Raw genomic sequence first — 15,465 nt, forward strand, 5'->3', positions numbered from 1 at the left:
CAACAGTTAAAAGTGAAACACTGCAGTCTATTGTGCCTAAGGCCTTTCTGGGTGGTGCATTTGTGGGTTTCCTCTGGGTACTATGGTAAATGGACTGATTCTTATATAGCGCTTTTCTACTCTCCCGGAGTACTCAAAGCTCTCTATATAACATGCCTCATTCACCCAATCTACACTCAGTGCTTTCTAAGTACACTCATACTCCGATGGATGCATCGGAGAGCAAGTTGGGGTTAGTGTCTTGCCCAAGAATACTTGGCATGCAGACTGCCAGGGATCGAACCACCAACCTTCCGATCAGTTGGTGACCTGCTCTGCCTCCTACAGCCACCCTATAGGTACTCCGGCTTCCTTCCTGGTCCAACGACATGCATGTAAAGTTAACTGGTTATTCTAAATCGATCATAGGTATGAATCCAAGGTGCACACAGCACTTACATCTATAGGATAGAGTACTTTATCAGTATGTGGGAAAAAGCTTTATATACACTGATCAGGCATAACATTATGACAACCTGCCTAATATTATTTTAGTCCCCCTGTTGCTACCAAAACAGCTCTCACCCATTGAGCCATGGAGTATCTGGCACCAAGATGTTATACACCACTCTGCATTGAATAATAACTTATTATTAATCTCTGGCTCTCTGCCACAGCATGTCTTTAATCCTGACTTCCTTCGCTCAACACAACCGGTCATGGCAGACTCTTCCTGTTAAAAGGGAGTTTTTCCTTCCCACTGTCACCAAAGTGCTTGCTCACAGGGGGTCATATGATTGTTGGGTTTTTCTCTGTTATTTTAGGGTCTACCTTACAACATAAAGCACCCCAACTGTTGTTGTAATTCAGCACTGTATAAATAAATAAAATTGAATAAAACTGAAGTGAATAGATTCTTTAAGTCCTTTAAGCTGCTAGGTGGGTGCCTCCATGCATCAGACTGGATTGCCCAGCACCTCCCAAAGATGCTTGATTGGGGTCAAATGTGGGGAATTTGGAAGCCAGTGAACACCTCAGACTCACTGTTGTGCTCATTCCTGAACCAGTTTTGCTTTGTCTCAGGGCACATTGTCCTGTTGAAAGAGGGCACAGGCATGAGGGGATACCATTGAAGGGTATTCCCTTTCCATGATCTACAGTGGCTTGCAAAAGTATTCGGCCCCCTTGAACATTTTTTTTTTTGTCACATTACAGCCACAAACATGAATCAATGTTATTGGACTTCCACGTGAAAGACCAACACAAAGTGGTGCACACGTGAGAAGTGGAACCAAAATCATACATGATTCCAAACATTTGTTACAAATCAATAACTGCAAAGTGGGGTGTGCATAATTATTCAGCCCCTTTGGTCTGAGTGCAGTCAGTTGCACATAGACGTTGCCTGATGAGTGCTAATGACTAAACAGAGTGCACCTGTGTGTAATCTAATGTCAGTACAAATACAGCTGCTCTGTGACGGCCTCAGAGGTTGTCTGAGAGAATATTGGGAGCAACAACACCATGAAGTCCAAAGAACACACCAGACAGGTCAGGGATAAAGTTATTGAGACATTTAAAGCAGGCTTAGGCTACAAAAAGATTTCCCAAGCCTTGAACATCCCACGGAGCACTGTTCAAGCCATCATTCAGAAAGGGAAGGAGTATGGCACAACTGTAAACCTACCAAGACAAGGCCGTCCACCTAAACAGACCTGGCATCTTTCCTGTTTCTTTACACCTGTATCCACTGGATCCACTGCACACTTGACCTTTTCAATGACAGCTGCTGCTGCTGGGGATCGAGCTGGTCTGACTCGCCTCTGGGTCTTGGGAGTGACAAGACTTTTGCCCAGTTCTTCCAGGAAAAGCCGACGTCGGTACAATATGCTGGCATTCCAGTGTTGGTTGATTTCAGTCCACAGGACATAGGCATTGTAAGCTGACACATCCAAAATGTTGTAGAAAATTACCAAGGGCCAACGAGCTGTGTTGCACTGGCAGCTGTATGTTGCTGTGACTCCTTTGGAGCGAGTTGTAGTCTTTGTCTTGAAAGATCCTCTGTCTCTGAAACACCTTCTTCTTCATCACTATCCCAGTTCAAAAGCAGTGATAAGGCTTCTTCAGTCGTCATCCTTCAGGAGCTCATTTTAGGTGTGTTGAAATGACACGAGAACAGTGACAAGAACAGGGGAGAGAAAGTTTCTCACATACACACCTGGGTCTGATGTATATTCAGAGGCAGTCAAAACAAAGTACATCAAAGACAAATGTTTATTTTGGATCTGAACAGCTTTTTACTTGCATAAAAGTGTGCGGGTCAAAATGACCTGCAACATCATCTTTGTATACAAACACTGCAAAGACATCCCAGGACCAAAGTGTCCATATTTTACACACCAGTTCATGACCCCAGATAAGGAAAAGTCATAAACCTTCAGTACTTTGGTCAACACAAAAACTGGAATGGGTCAAATTGGGTCAAACCCTAACCTTATCCGTAACCTTAACAAGCACTTTAATGACTTCAAATAGTGTTTTCCAAAGTGATTGAAGTAAAATGAATGAACGTGTAGATTCCAAATGGTTCTCATGTTTCCTCATTTTTCTGATCTCGTCATTTAGGGATGTGTCGGGTGCCTGGAAGCGTAATATGTTGACGATTTGTCACCTAGCATAAAATATTACGCTTTTGGAGTGAGAACGTGTTGCAGGATTCAGGATTCCAACAATGGCGGCAGCTCCTTAGTTTTAATATTACTCTTATTAAACTTTTAACCTATTTTGAGAATGTAGCTGTGTAAACTTCAAATATCTGCTCGGTTTATTAAGATATCACATATTTGCCAAAGTCCTGCAATGTTTTCGGAGACGTTGTTACCCACCAGCTCGATAGCTGACCAGGAGGTCAAGGGTCACTAGAGCCGGCAAAAGCAGCAAACTTCCAGCACATCGTTTTCTGATTAACTGATTAAACAGAAGTGTGAGATGGTCGAGAATTTACGCCAGTGTCCTGTTATTAAACTCCTCCGAGACAGCGGTGACGCAAATCTGAAGGCTAGACCGTCCAATTTCACAGCCTCGCACTTCCGGCCTTCGAAGGACGCGGCCCACATAGACCGCGAAGGCCGGGTCCTCCAAAGGATGCGGTTTTGGGACACAGCTGCTCTTTTTTTTGCTTTGTATCTGTAACCAGACCTTAACGGGAAAAAACTAACTTGTGTAAATATTTTTTTACAAACACAAATTCTCATCAATCGATGCACAAACATCAAAGGTTCAGATATTTTGGTTTTCAAGGTTACAAAACTTCACAACTAAGCATTTGATTTAAAAGTACAAAATATTTATGAGAGCAATTTGAGCCCACAACGCTGCTCCTAGATACGGTTCTATTGCAGGTCTGTTTTTAGTTACAGATGTAAGTGAACGCTACAGAGTGATGCATTAGATGCATTCGAATAGAATAGAATAGAATAGAATTCAACTTTATTGTCATTGCACATGTCACACTTGTGACATGTACTTACAAGGCAACAAAATGCAGTTTGCATCGATCCAGAAGTGCTTTAGCCATGATATAGATATATTACAATATATATTAGCAATAATATAGATATGTAAGTATATTACAGAAATGGGTCTATTATGTTATAATGTACACGGTATGAAGTATGTTATGAATATGCTATAACTATAAGTATGTACAGGCTATGAACAGGATATAAACATGAAAACTATACAGAAATATGAAATATGCAAGTTATAAACAGTTGTAGAATTATAATTATCGTGTTGTACAGTATGATTGTCTATACAGCATTTACAGTAGTGCAGTTAAGATCAGTGAGATATGTGGATAGTTTCTACAGAGGTATATAAAGTGCTGGTGGTTGTGAGTGATGGTTCAGTCCATGTTATTATTGTGTTTGAGGGTACAGTTGTCCATTGTGGGTGTGTGTATGTTCAGTCCATGTGTTAACGTGGGTCAGATGTCAGGAGGCAGAGTTCAGGAGTCTGACAGCTGTGGGGAAGAAGCTGTTCCGGTACCTGGTGGTCTTAGTCCGGAGGCTCCTGTAGCGCCTCCCAGAGGGCAGGAGGGTGAAGAGTCCATGTGATGGGTGACTGGGGTCTTTGATGATTTTCCCAGCCCTTTTCAGACACCGCTTCCTGTAGATGTCTTTTATGGCAGGAAGTGGTGCTCCGGCGATGCGCTGGGCAGTTTTCACGACCCTCTGCAACGCCTTCCGGTCCGAGGCAGAGCAGTTCCCGTACCAGACTGTTATACAGTTGGTCAGGATGCTCTCGATGGTGCAGCGATAGAAGTTCACCAGGATGTCTGAGGACAGGTGGTTCTTCCTCAGAGTCCTCAAGAAGAAGAGGCGCTGGTGAGCCTTCTTGACCAGCTTGGAGCAGTTGGTCGTCCAGGTGAGATCCTCGGAGATGTGGACTCCCAGGAACTTGAAGCTGCTCACACGCTCCACAGCCGTCCCCTTAATGTGGATGGGTGGATGTGGGTCAGCATTCCTCCTGTAGTCCACGATGAGCTCCTTGGTCTTCTCGGTGTTAAGCAGCAGGTTGTTTCTGTCGCACCACTCAGCCAGACGATCCACCTCCTCCCTGTAGGCGGCCTCATCGTTGTCACTGAGGAGGCCAATCACCGTGGTGTCATCTGCAAACTTAATGATGGTGTTGGAACCATCAGCAGGTCTGCAGTCGTGGGTGAAGAGGGAGTAGAGGAAAGGGCTCATCACACAGCCTTGTGGTACACCGGTGTTCATCGTGATGGTAGATGAGCAGTGGTTATCCAGCCGGACATGTTGGGGGCGGTTGGTCAGGAAGTCCAGTAACCATTTGCAGATGAGGGAACTGATGCCCAGGTCTGTCAGTTTCCTGATGAGTTGTGAGGGGTGGATTGTATTGAACGCTAAACTGAAGTCTATAAACAGCATTCTGGTGTAGGTGTTGTTGTTGACCAACTTATGGTGGGTTATGAGGTTGTTAATGAGGCCCATGTTGCTCTGATAGCAGCCTTCAGCTGGTCTGTATCGTTGGGTCAGGTGTTTCTCCTATTCCTTTTACTCCAAGACCCCATGTGGTCACGGTCAACAACAGTGCCATTTGACAGTAGCTTTTGGACACTGTGGGTGGGACTTTCATGTGCCTTTTTTACAACCTTGACTTCCAATTAAAATCCAAAATTTAATTTTATCTGAAAAGAGGACTTTGGACAATTGAACAACAGTCTTTGTGGGGTGGCTGTAGCTCAGGTGGTAGAGCAGGTCAGCTGCTAACTGGAAGGTTCGATCCCAGGCTCCACCAGCCAAATATCCTTGGGCAAGATATTAACCCCATGTTGCTCTCCGATGCATCCATCGGAATGTGAATGCGTATGAATGTTAGACAGTGAGCACTTAACAGTGTAGAATAAGTGCCTGTGTGAATGGGAAGTAATTGGGTGAATGAATTAGTTGTATAAAGCGCTTTGCTCAGAGTAGAAATGTGCTATATAAGAACCAGTCCATTTACCACTCCGTAGTCTGATGTTGTTTGTGGTCCACGAGTGGCTTGATGTCAGGATGTAGCCCCTTTTATTACTTCTGCACGGTTCTTGACAATCGTTTCAGGGCTTCAGGCATCTCTGATTCTTGGGCACCCTTTCCTACCCGAATTTCTATTACATACCATTATACCATTAGATATGTAATGATATAAATAAGAACCTTTATATCAGAATTCCATGATGATTACTTTGTTCTGTTCTGTCTGCTTTAGATTCATATGAAGACCATGCCTGCTGCTATGTATCGCCTGCTGACCGCCCAGGAGCAGCCTGTTTACATTTAACCCACAAACTGACCTCACAGATCAACTCCCTCAGCCCAGCCCGGACCTCATCCTGTATAGCTGATGAATTGTAGTGAGTTGTTAAGATTGTTCTGTTGCTCAAACTCATCTAGCTGCAACACAAAAACCAATATTATCCATGTGTATGTAGGCTTTTATTATTACAATAAAAAGATGTTCACACCAGATACATTTTCAGTACCTAGTCGTGCCCCAGAGTCTGCAGAGTTTCTTCATGGTTTACTGTTGATATTTTGAAACACAATATATAGTAACGTGTATTGCCGCTTAGTTCATGAAACTAAATCAGTTTCCTCATTGTTAAATTAGAGGAATGATGTTTGTTTTGCACAGTAAAAATCTTATTTCCAATCTTACACATGAGTCACATCCAGACACAGTTGTGGGCAAAAGTTTACATACTTTCATGACATTGTGGGTCACTAGATGCTTTTGGTAGCCATCAACAAACCTCTGGTGAAATTCCAGCTGAATATTTGATCACTCTTCTTGCCACAATTAGTCAAGTTCATTTAAATTGGTTGCTTTCCTGGCATGGACCTATGCTAGGCCCAAACATGCTGAGGAAAGCTATTCCAGAAGTAGATGAAACATTACTTGATGTTGTCTGTCTTGATGCTCAATCATCCAGCTAAAGAAATCCCAAAAAGTCTGGCCGCAGAGTTTTCAGTGGGAGAAACGTTTCGTCATCATCAGGTGACTTCTTCAGTCTCAGCTGACTGCAGGTTTCCAACCTTAGAAACAGGACATTTGCACAGTGACTGACACCAGCAGCACTGAATGAACACTGGGCTGGGAGGTCAGCTTATGACCATTAGTATGCAAATTGCCATGACCGCTAATCAACAACCATTGATCAGTGGCCATGAGTACCATTCACAGAGTTGGGGAATGTCTGCCATCACAGCATTGTAAGATGGTGTGTAAATCTACAGTCCTTTGCGCTTTAGTGAGTTCCTTTAAATTTGTGAGTATTGATCAATCAATCTGAATACTATTAATCTATAATCTATAATCAGCATAAGTTATTAAACATTATGTATAGAGAGTGAGAGAGCCTGCATGTACGTATACTTTTGACCCAGCATGGATGAGAGAAAATCCAAAACAAATTCAAACTTTTTCACCTCATTCTTATTTTTTTTAAACTTTAAAGGCCCAAAATAAATGTAACGTTCATGCACATGATGGCTGTATGTAAACCTCTGAACATACCTGTATCTGCTACTAGTACCCCGAGTTTCACCACAGGGCACTGCCGATGTCTAGTTACATTTTCTACACCAAACCCATGTATGAAAAAAACCCTCGTTTATGTAGAATTAAGTTACGTAGGTTTCACTTTGTGGGCTCAGTCGTGTTTCGACTCTCAGCTCAGAATCACAGTATTTTGAGCAGATTATTCTTGTTTATTACCAAAATTTAATGGTAAATTAACTCATTCCTATATAGCACTTTTCTACTTCATCCCAGCACTCACAGCGCTTTATACAACTTGCCTCATTCATCCATTTGTACAAGCACTTCTTTCTGGGGGTTGTGTTCGATCTAACAATCGCACACATTCATACTCGGTGGATTCCCCGGAGAGCAGCTCGGGGCTAGTATCTCGCCCAACGATATTCGGCAGACAGCCAGCGATTGAACCATGAACATTTCAATTAGTAGATGACCTGCACCACCTCCTGAGCTACAGCAACCCGAAATGATCCGCCATCACATTTTAAAATGAGGTAAATATAACCTCAGAGGAACAACAAACCATGACATGTTCCAACATCATTATTCACTTAATATAAATTCAGCCCAAATGCAGAAGCATGTGTGAAAAATTAACTACTGTTTCCTGTAGGAATTAAGTGGGTAAATACACCTATTTATCCTGCATGAGCATAATCAGTGATTATTGATTATCAGTAGATTTGATCACCTCTAGAAAAGGAAAAGTTTTAGCAGTTTGTGGATCTGGAGCACTCAGTTATCTAGTATCTTCACTGCCATGGAGAAAAGACATCAGCAGTTACCTAAAAAGCAATTATTGCCCACAAGGCTCATAAGAGCATTTCCAAACAGTTTCAAATCCATCATTCTACAGTGACAAAGACTTTTCACAAGTGGAAAACATTCATGGCAGTTTCCTGTCGTCTCGTCTCAGTGGATGTCTCAGCAAATTCATTCCAGCTCTTGCAATACTCAGAGCTACACTCAGACTCCACGTGCCTCAGTTAGCCACGTTAAATATAATACAGTAAGAAAAAACATGGAACAAGTATGGCATCTTTGCATTTGTTTCCGAGAAAAAGAGCCTAAAAAGAATATACCAGCATGGCTTAGCTTTGCAAAACTGCATCTGAACTAACTCGTTGGCTTCTTGTGCAGCAACAAGACCTGGGCACCTTGCAATCATTGAGTAAACTCCTCGGTATACCAAAGTATTCTAGAGTAAAATGTGACAAAGCAAATGTGAAGGTGTTGCAATGGCCCAGTCCCACCTCAAGCTGGGTGAAATGCTGTAGTGGACCTTAAGAGAGCTGTTCATAACCGACAAAGCATGGAAGCAGCTGTGTGAAGGACAACGAGACACCTGAGTGACTGATGACGTGACACACAAAAGATTACTAACGTCTTTGGTTGCTTAGGCAAAGCTCTAGACTAACTCTTTTTGCCACGGTTGCAAGGCGCACCAGCACCAACGTTAGGCGCACCCAAATTTTTCAACCGCATCGCTTAACACCGCAGTTTTACATGTGCACTTTTTTTTGGGGGGGGGAATTGCTGTCTATACAGACAACACTGATTTGTAAATGATTAACTAACAATCTTGTCAACACAACGTTACTGAAAAAGTGCTTGTGTTTAAAGAGCGTTGACGCTCTTCGGCAATATTGTAGACAATGTTAAACGTAATCATCACATCGGCTCCTCTGACGACCTGTTTGCTGCTGAAAGGCAGCGGGGGGAGGGGACACATTTATCGCAGCATATAATGTGTTTCTGGATACACTGCTGCTTTTTCAGCATTCAGGGGCTGATGGCTCCGTGTCAGAGCTGGCTATGAATTTCAGACGGATCAGGCCTTAACAAATAAGTTATCAATTGTTCTTTTCATCTTTCCTCATTACTGACAGCTACATCCGCTTCTGTCGGGCCTAGGCTGCTCACTGGGGCTGCGTATCGTCACTGATTTCTGTAATCCATTCGATTCGATTCAGTTTTGCCTCAAATAGTCAGAAATATTATAATTCTGATCATTTATCAGAACTGACACTGTGAGACTTCATCAGAGGTCTGAACATCACAGCAGATGCCTTTGTGTCAAAGTAACTGAGAATAAAACAGAAATCGAAGGAGATTTTCCTGACCTGGCTTTTTATAGCAGATAACCTTAAAAATATTCTGCAATTTTGCATAATTTTAAAAAGTATAAATTTCTTCAGTATTGAACAGCAGAAATGAGTCTTTCTTGTCCGAGGACATTTAATTAACAAAAAAGAAAAAGACAGCGCTGTAAACAACGGTAGACGGTGGGTAATAAGCCAATGAATGCAGAAAACAGAGATTTGAGACGGGAAACTGTTCCTGAAGTACAGAGAGAGAGCTGTGTGCTGGAAGCAAAACAGCAAAGGTCAGAGGGAATTAATGACGACATTTATCAAATGTGAAACATAGTTTGCTGCTTCTTTTGCTGCTGGTTCAGTGAATTTTGGTTGGAGAGAAATAAAACCTGCAGCATCAGAATCGAGCACAAAAAGACGTAAACACAGAGCAGACCCGACGCATCAGAGTCGGTGAGCTGCCGGCTTTCAGCCCCGACGGCGTGTCCGTGTTCGGGCCGTCAGGTGAGAAAGTCGAGAAAGAGAAAGCTGATTCTGATGCGTGGGGTCCACGCTGTGTTTACGTCTTTGTGTGGAGTCCGTTACCAGGGCCCTATTTCAGGAAGCCGGTTTAGTGCAAACTCTGAGTAAGTATACCCTGAGTTAACGGAAACTCTGGGTTTTCGGTTTCACAAAGCGAGTTTAGATTAATTCTGAGTGAGTTACTATGACGACACACTCCGTGAAGCTAACCTGCCCCCTAGCAGGTTTACTTCAACTAACCCTGACGTTCGCCGCCTCTTTGTCGGAAACCTGACTGTAGGAAGTGTCAGACATGGCGTGCTCCTTCCTTGAAGAGCCAGTAGATGTTGAAGCCCAAATTCTCCGCAGAGCTCTCCGCCGGGAGAGAGTGATCAGAGCGCGTTCGGACATTTTATCATTTCCTGATGATTTCCTGTGTGAACGTTACCGTTTTTCAGCACAATCTATAATTTATTTTAATAACATCCTCAGGCCTAATATTGCTCATGTGAAACATCGCGGACATCCTCTCTGTACATATTATTTGTATCGCACTTCGGTTTTTTGCAAACGGGAGCTTTCTGTATAATATTGGTGACGCTGAGCACGTTTCCAAGGCTACCGTCTGTCGGGCAGTCAGGAATGTTACAGTTGCACTGAAACGTCTCCTGTACTCGTCTGTGGTGTTCCCCGGTCATAGACCCACAAGATTTATCAAAGAGGGATGCCACAAAATTGCAGGTATCAGGATGAACAAAACTTAATTCATGATGTGGTGATATTTGAACTACTACTTAAATTTTACATTTATTCTCACGGTTCCCAGGCGTGATTGGCTGTACAGATGGCACTCACATTCCAATCATTGCTCCTTCAGTAAATGAAGGAGACTATGTGAACAGGAAGTCTTTCCACAGCATTAATGTACAGGTACATAGTTCCCTGTAGCATTTCAAACTAACAAATTATTTCATTATAGTAATGGATGCTAATTTGTGTTCTCTGCACTGTGAAGATCATATGTGATGCTGCCAACATTATCACAAATGTGGAAGCCAACTGCTCAGCCTCTGTGAGTGGTGGTGGTGGAGGACCCCCACCTGTTTTTCGGGCCTCCGCTTTTTTTCTAGTGGCCATAACGGGTCACATTTGAGCATACAGAGTAAGCAAATATGTACTTGTAATGTGCTCAGATAATTTCAATAAGTGCTTACAGAGGGGAAATTAATGTAGCCTCTAACTGCAATTGATTTACATGGGACAAACAGACCAAGCACTATGGCTCATAATACAATTACACCTTACCTGTTTGGACTATATTTTTATATTTCATTTTTACTTGCTGCCAGGAACGTTTGGGGCCTGTTGGGTTGCACCTGCGCTCACATCACATCACGTCACAAAATAAAATGTATGAAATAAAAAATAAAATAAAATACAATAAAATAACGTGTTAAATGGGTGGAAATCCCTCGATCAATGTTTAAATTAACACTCACGCATTGACTCTGTCGGCTATGTTTTGCCATGCATGCTCTCTTTCTTTTGCAGCTGAGTCTGTGTTACTTTTTTTCCGCAAAATTTGCATGTTATCAGCATATGCTGCCATCAGAATTTCGGCCTCAAGCGCTGTAAGATACATTGACCGCGCCTTCTTTCCCTCCGTCTCCATGGTGACTCGCTTAATCTGTGCTCCACTAATCAGGGCTTTATGTATCCTCGTGTGCGCGTTTAACTTGGGGTTAAAGCAACTCCGCGTTGATTGAACTAATTGTTATCAGCCTTTCTGAAACCGAATATTCCGAGTTGGACAGTTCGGGGTTACTCAACCCTGAGTATCGTTTTTCACTCTGAGTTTTCTAAACCGGCTTCCTGAAATAGAGCCCTGCTCTCATTTACTGTTTGGTGGTTGTTGAAATAGTTTTGAGAGCTTTAACCTGAGATTCTGGCGTTTCGACATTTATATTTAAAAGTCGATTCAGGATTTAATGAATCGATATCGCTTTATTCAAACTACTCACCTCTCTATCTGCCTGCACTTTCAAATACACACAAAAGGACCACGGCCAATCACAGAGGTCCCGCCCCTGACTATCTCTGATTGGGACACACGATAGGGGCACGATGTGTGTCAGCTGATGACCACACGGAGACTCAGAGTTGTGGACACACTCTAGAGCGCTGCTGAGGTCGTTCTACAAGCTCGAGTATACTTAACTTTTTACACATTGCTTCTGCATTTTGATTTTTATTAAATAAATCAATTTAAATTAATATGAGGTTATGTTTCTTTATAGTGATGACAGTCAATCTATGTCAAGCTTTTTCCCTAAGATGGATTTTATGCAAATACATTGTATAAATTGCATCTGTATTAATTATCATGAGATAATGAATGCAGGTAATATCTGTGGGCAGATATTACCTTATGTCTTACCCTGTTACCCTTGAATACAGAAAGAAAAAAACAGTACCAGTTTCTGTTTCATTTTGGCTTTTATATCAAACAGTCAGCAATGTACAAAGACGTCTGTATAACGTAACCCACAAATGTGACGACTGTGGCTGTGTGTGAATGTACAAGCAGCAGCAGGATGTACAACTGTCTGTTTTTGGTTTGAGGGGACTCTGCATTGCCTAAAGAATGTACACTATACCTTGCTTGTACAAAAACAATAAAGAAGCTCAAATATTCTACTATTCAAAATATAAATATGAATAAAGGATTCTAGCCTCTGCCGTTTTGTGATAAGTGAAATAAACAACACTTCTTGCAGCCTCTCTATACACCTGATTGATCACCATCCCAATCACAATGTTTCCATTAGATATCTCGGCTAAGGCTGACCAGTCTCCTGTTCCCAACGAGCTCCACCATGCTTCGGCTAAATCTGTCATGTGCAGACCCTTCAGCTGCTCACTAGGTTTGTCTTTAAAATGAACCAAATATATTTATGTATTTATTTACCATTTTGGAGCGCTGTCTTTTGCTACACTGCTCGGGGTCATCAACACAGCACATTGGCTGTGCTCTTCACTCCTTAGAGGAGCTCTACAGTAAAGCTGCAGGGACACATCACACCCATATATCACCTGTTCCTGCTGTTATCCTAAGAGAGGGGTTACGAGACAGTAAACAAACAAACAGCACATATACAAGGTTTGTTTTTATTATAGGCAATAAATGAAAACACCTCTCTGCCTTTAATTGTTAGTTATTATTAATCTCTGGCTCTCTTCCACAGCGTGTCTTTGTCCTGTCTTCCTCCCCTAACTCCAGCCAATCACAGCAGATGGCTCCGCCCCTCCTTTAGCCTGGGTCTGTTGGAGGTTTCTTCCTGTAAAAAGGGAGTTTTTCCTTCCCACTGTCGCCAAAGTGCTTGCTTATTGGAGGTCACTTGAGTGTTGGGTTTTTCTCTGCATGTATTATTCTAGGGTCGACCTTACAATATAAAGCTCTTTGAGGCGACTGTTGTTGTGATTTGGCGCTGTGTAAATAAATAAATTGAATTGAACAGGGAACAGTACGCCTGCCTTCACAGACCTGTGAGGCAAGCTGTGCAGTCTCTAACCTGTACAATCAGCACACACGCACAGATGTGTCTATATTGCCAAACATATTAACTTACCCATACAAATCACTGATTTCAGGCGTTCCAATCATTCCATGCCCGTATGTATGTGACTGGATGTTCATATGTAATGGAATTTTCTATGTCACGTGGAAAATAAGACAAATGTAATGAAGTGGTTTTTCATGAAGTAATTTGTGCCTTAGTTAAAAGTGGGTAAGGTGAGAGTATAGGGTGTGGCTAGATATCAGGTGATTCTGTATAAATGATGATGATTGGATGTCCAGATAGGAGGTGAGAGAAAGGGAGGCAGATGTGCAAAAGAGTATAAAAGAGAAATATTCAGAATATTCTGGTTGTTTTTTTCTGTAGTTCTTTCAATGAGCTGAAGACATCATCTTAAGACATCTTGAGGGTCCACAGTTAAAAACTACAGCATGCAATGCCAGAGGAGCCCCCACCACCACCCGAACACTCTGGACCCACAAACGGGTTTTGTGATTTTTGCCATATTGGTTTATAAATCCAAGAGGATTTGCATTTTGAACACAGAGATAAGTGTGTCGGTGGCCAAGGCATGCTGGATGGACAGGAACTGGCAACTCAGGGGTAAGACGCTTGTCACTGCGGTTTGCACATGGCAGATATAGCAAGAGCCTGACACCACTGTGCTAGAAGGGTTTGCTGCTGCTTGCAGTGATAGAAGCGGAGAAACTGGCAGTTCGGTAGTAGGGACGCTAGATGCTGCATGCAAATAGGGGATGAAGGAAAACCTGGCAACCCGGTGCCTTTTAATTCATTTGTCTATGCCAGGGGTCGTCAACCCTAGGCACGCATGCCACAGCTGGCACGCGAAGGGTGAACTGATGGCACAACCATAGCTGGACTGGCCATCGGGCGTACGGGGCATTTGCTCGGTGGGCCGATGGTGATTTTTAGTTTTTATGGGCTGATGAATTATTATTATTTATTTATTTTTTGTAACGGTATAAGCAATGAAAGGTGTTTATACACTCACATGAGTCCTCAGGTATCCGTCTGAATGCTGGACACTGGGAGACCTGTGTCTCTGAGTGGGAGACCAGAGATCACATTAACATGTGTGTCTCTGTATTAACAAACATGCCATATTGGCCCAGTTTATTTTTCTTATCATTGTTGTGAGGAGACCATAAATAGCATTTGTATTTTCTGTTGTACAGTTCATTTGCTGTTATGGATAAAAAGTCTTTTTTTGTTTCAAAATAGCTGATAACTATTCGCTGACAGCTGCCAACATCTGCAAACACATAATCCTATAGGGTTGTTCTATATAGTGTGTAACTGTTCATGTAGAGCGTTATTACATTTATTGCTAATGCAATCATATGGCACACTGACTTCTGAGGAAATTTTAGATGCACTCGTCATCAGAAAGGTTGCCGACCCCTGATATAGATCATAATCAAACGTTAAAATATTACACAAAATGTCATCAAACATCATTCATGCTGCAGTTCTGCAGAAACCTCTGAAACAACAAGTGAAACATTCATGAACTTAGGCTACGTCCACACTGGCCCGGATAGATACGAAAACGGCATTTTCGTCTGAAAGCGCTCCGCGTCCACACTAGTGTTTTCAGTTGTTTTCACAGAGTTGTGCGTCCACATTGAAACGGCCAGAAAACACTTATGTTCCAGTCTTACGCATGCGTGAAACGCAAGAAGATTCGACCGGCCTCATTTCTGTCTGCCGCTTATTTACTTTCCTGAGTTTTTTAAATGGACTCACAATGAGGTGGAGTTGTTGCTGCGAGTAACACAAAAGTACAAAGTTGCAAAAGCGAGTGAGAGTTAAAGAATTTGAAGAAAAGCTCTCTGGAGCGCGTGCAGACTGATATTAATCTTTAATAGGGCTGTCAGACAAAACAACTGCTGTATAATGCCCTCCGCTATCTTTGTTTAATTGGTCACATGACTGCATCACATGACTAACATGCGTCTCCGTCTGTCTCCGTTTTCACCGTCCACACTGCAACGCGAAAGCACCGTCTTCAAATGTATTCGTTTTCGAGAGCGTTTTCCAAACGCTGCGTTTTCGGGGAAAACACCGTCTCAGTGTGGACGGGAGGCCAAAACGGAGAGAAAACGATGCGTTTAGAAACTCCAGATGCTTTTCAGATGACCTGGATGACTGAGACTCTACAAAGACATGTTCACAGACAGAAG

General features: G+C 42.5%; 1 protein-coding gene across 1 annotated transcript in view; it reads left to right on the plus strand.

The window, feature by feature from the left end:
* apba1a (amyloid beta (A4) precursor protein-binding, family A, member 1a) overlaps positions 1–12,419 on the plus strand; it is a 46,796-nt gene extending 34,377 nt beyond the window's left edge. Inside the window, exon 13 of the mRNA XM_085474320.1 lies at positions 5,755–12,419. Coding sequence (XP_085330446.1) covers positions 5,755–5,826 — 72 coding nt within the window. The 3' untranslated portion in view covers positions 5,827–12,419. The remainder of the gene's footprint in view (positions 1–5,754) is intronic.
* Positions 12,420–15,465: the final 3,046 nt, after the last annotated feature.

Source organism: Copadichromis virginalis, linkage group LG12 (genome assembly GCF_057382275.1).
Source record: "Copadichromis virginalis isolate Kocher_CV1m ecotype Utaka linkage group LG12, C_Virginalis_male_GT1.1, whole genome shotgun sequence".
Lineage (NCBI taxonomy): Eukaryota > Metazoa > Chordata > Actinopteri > Cichliformes > Cichlidae > Copadichromis > Copadichromis virginalis.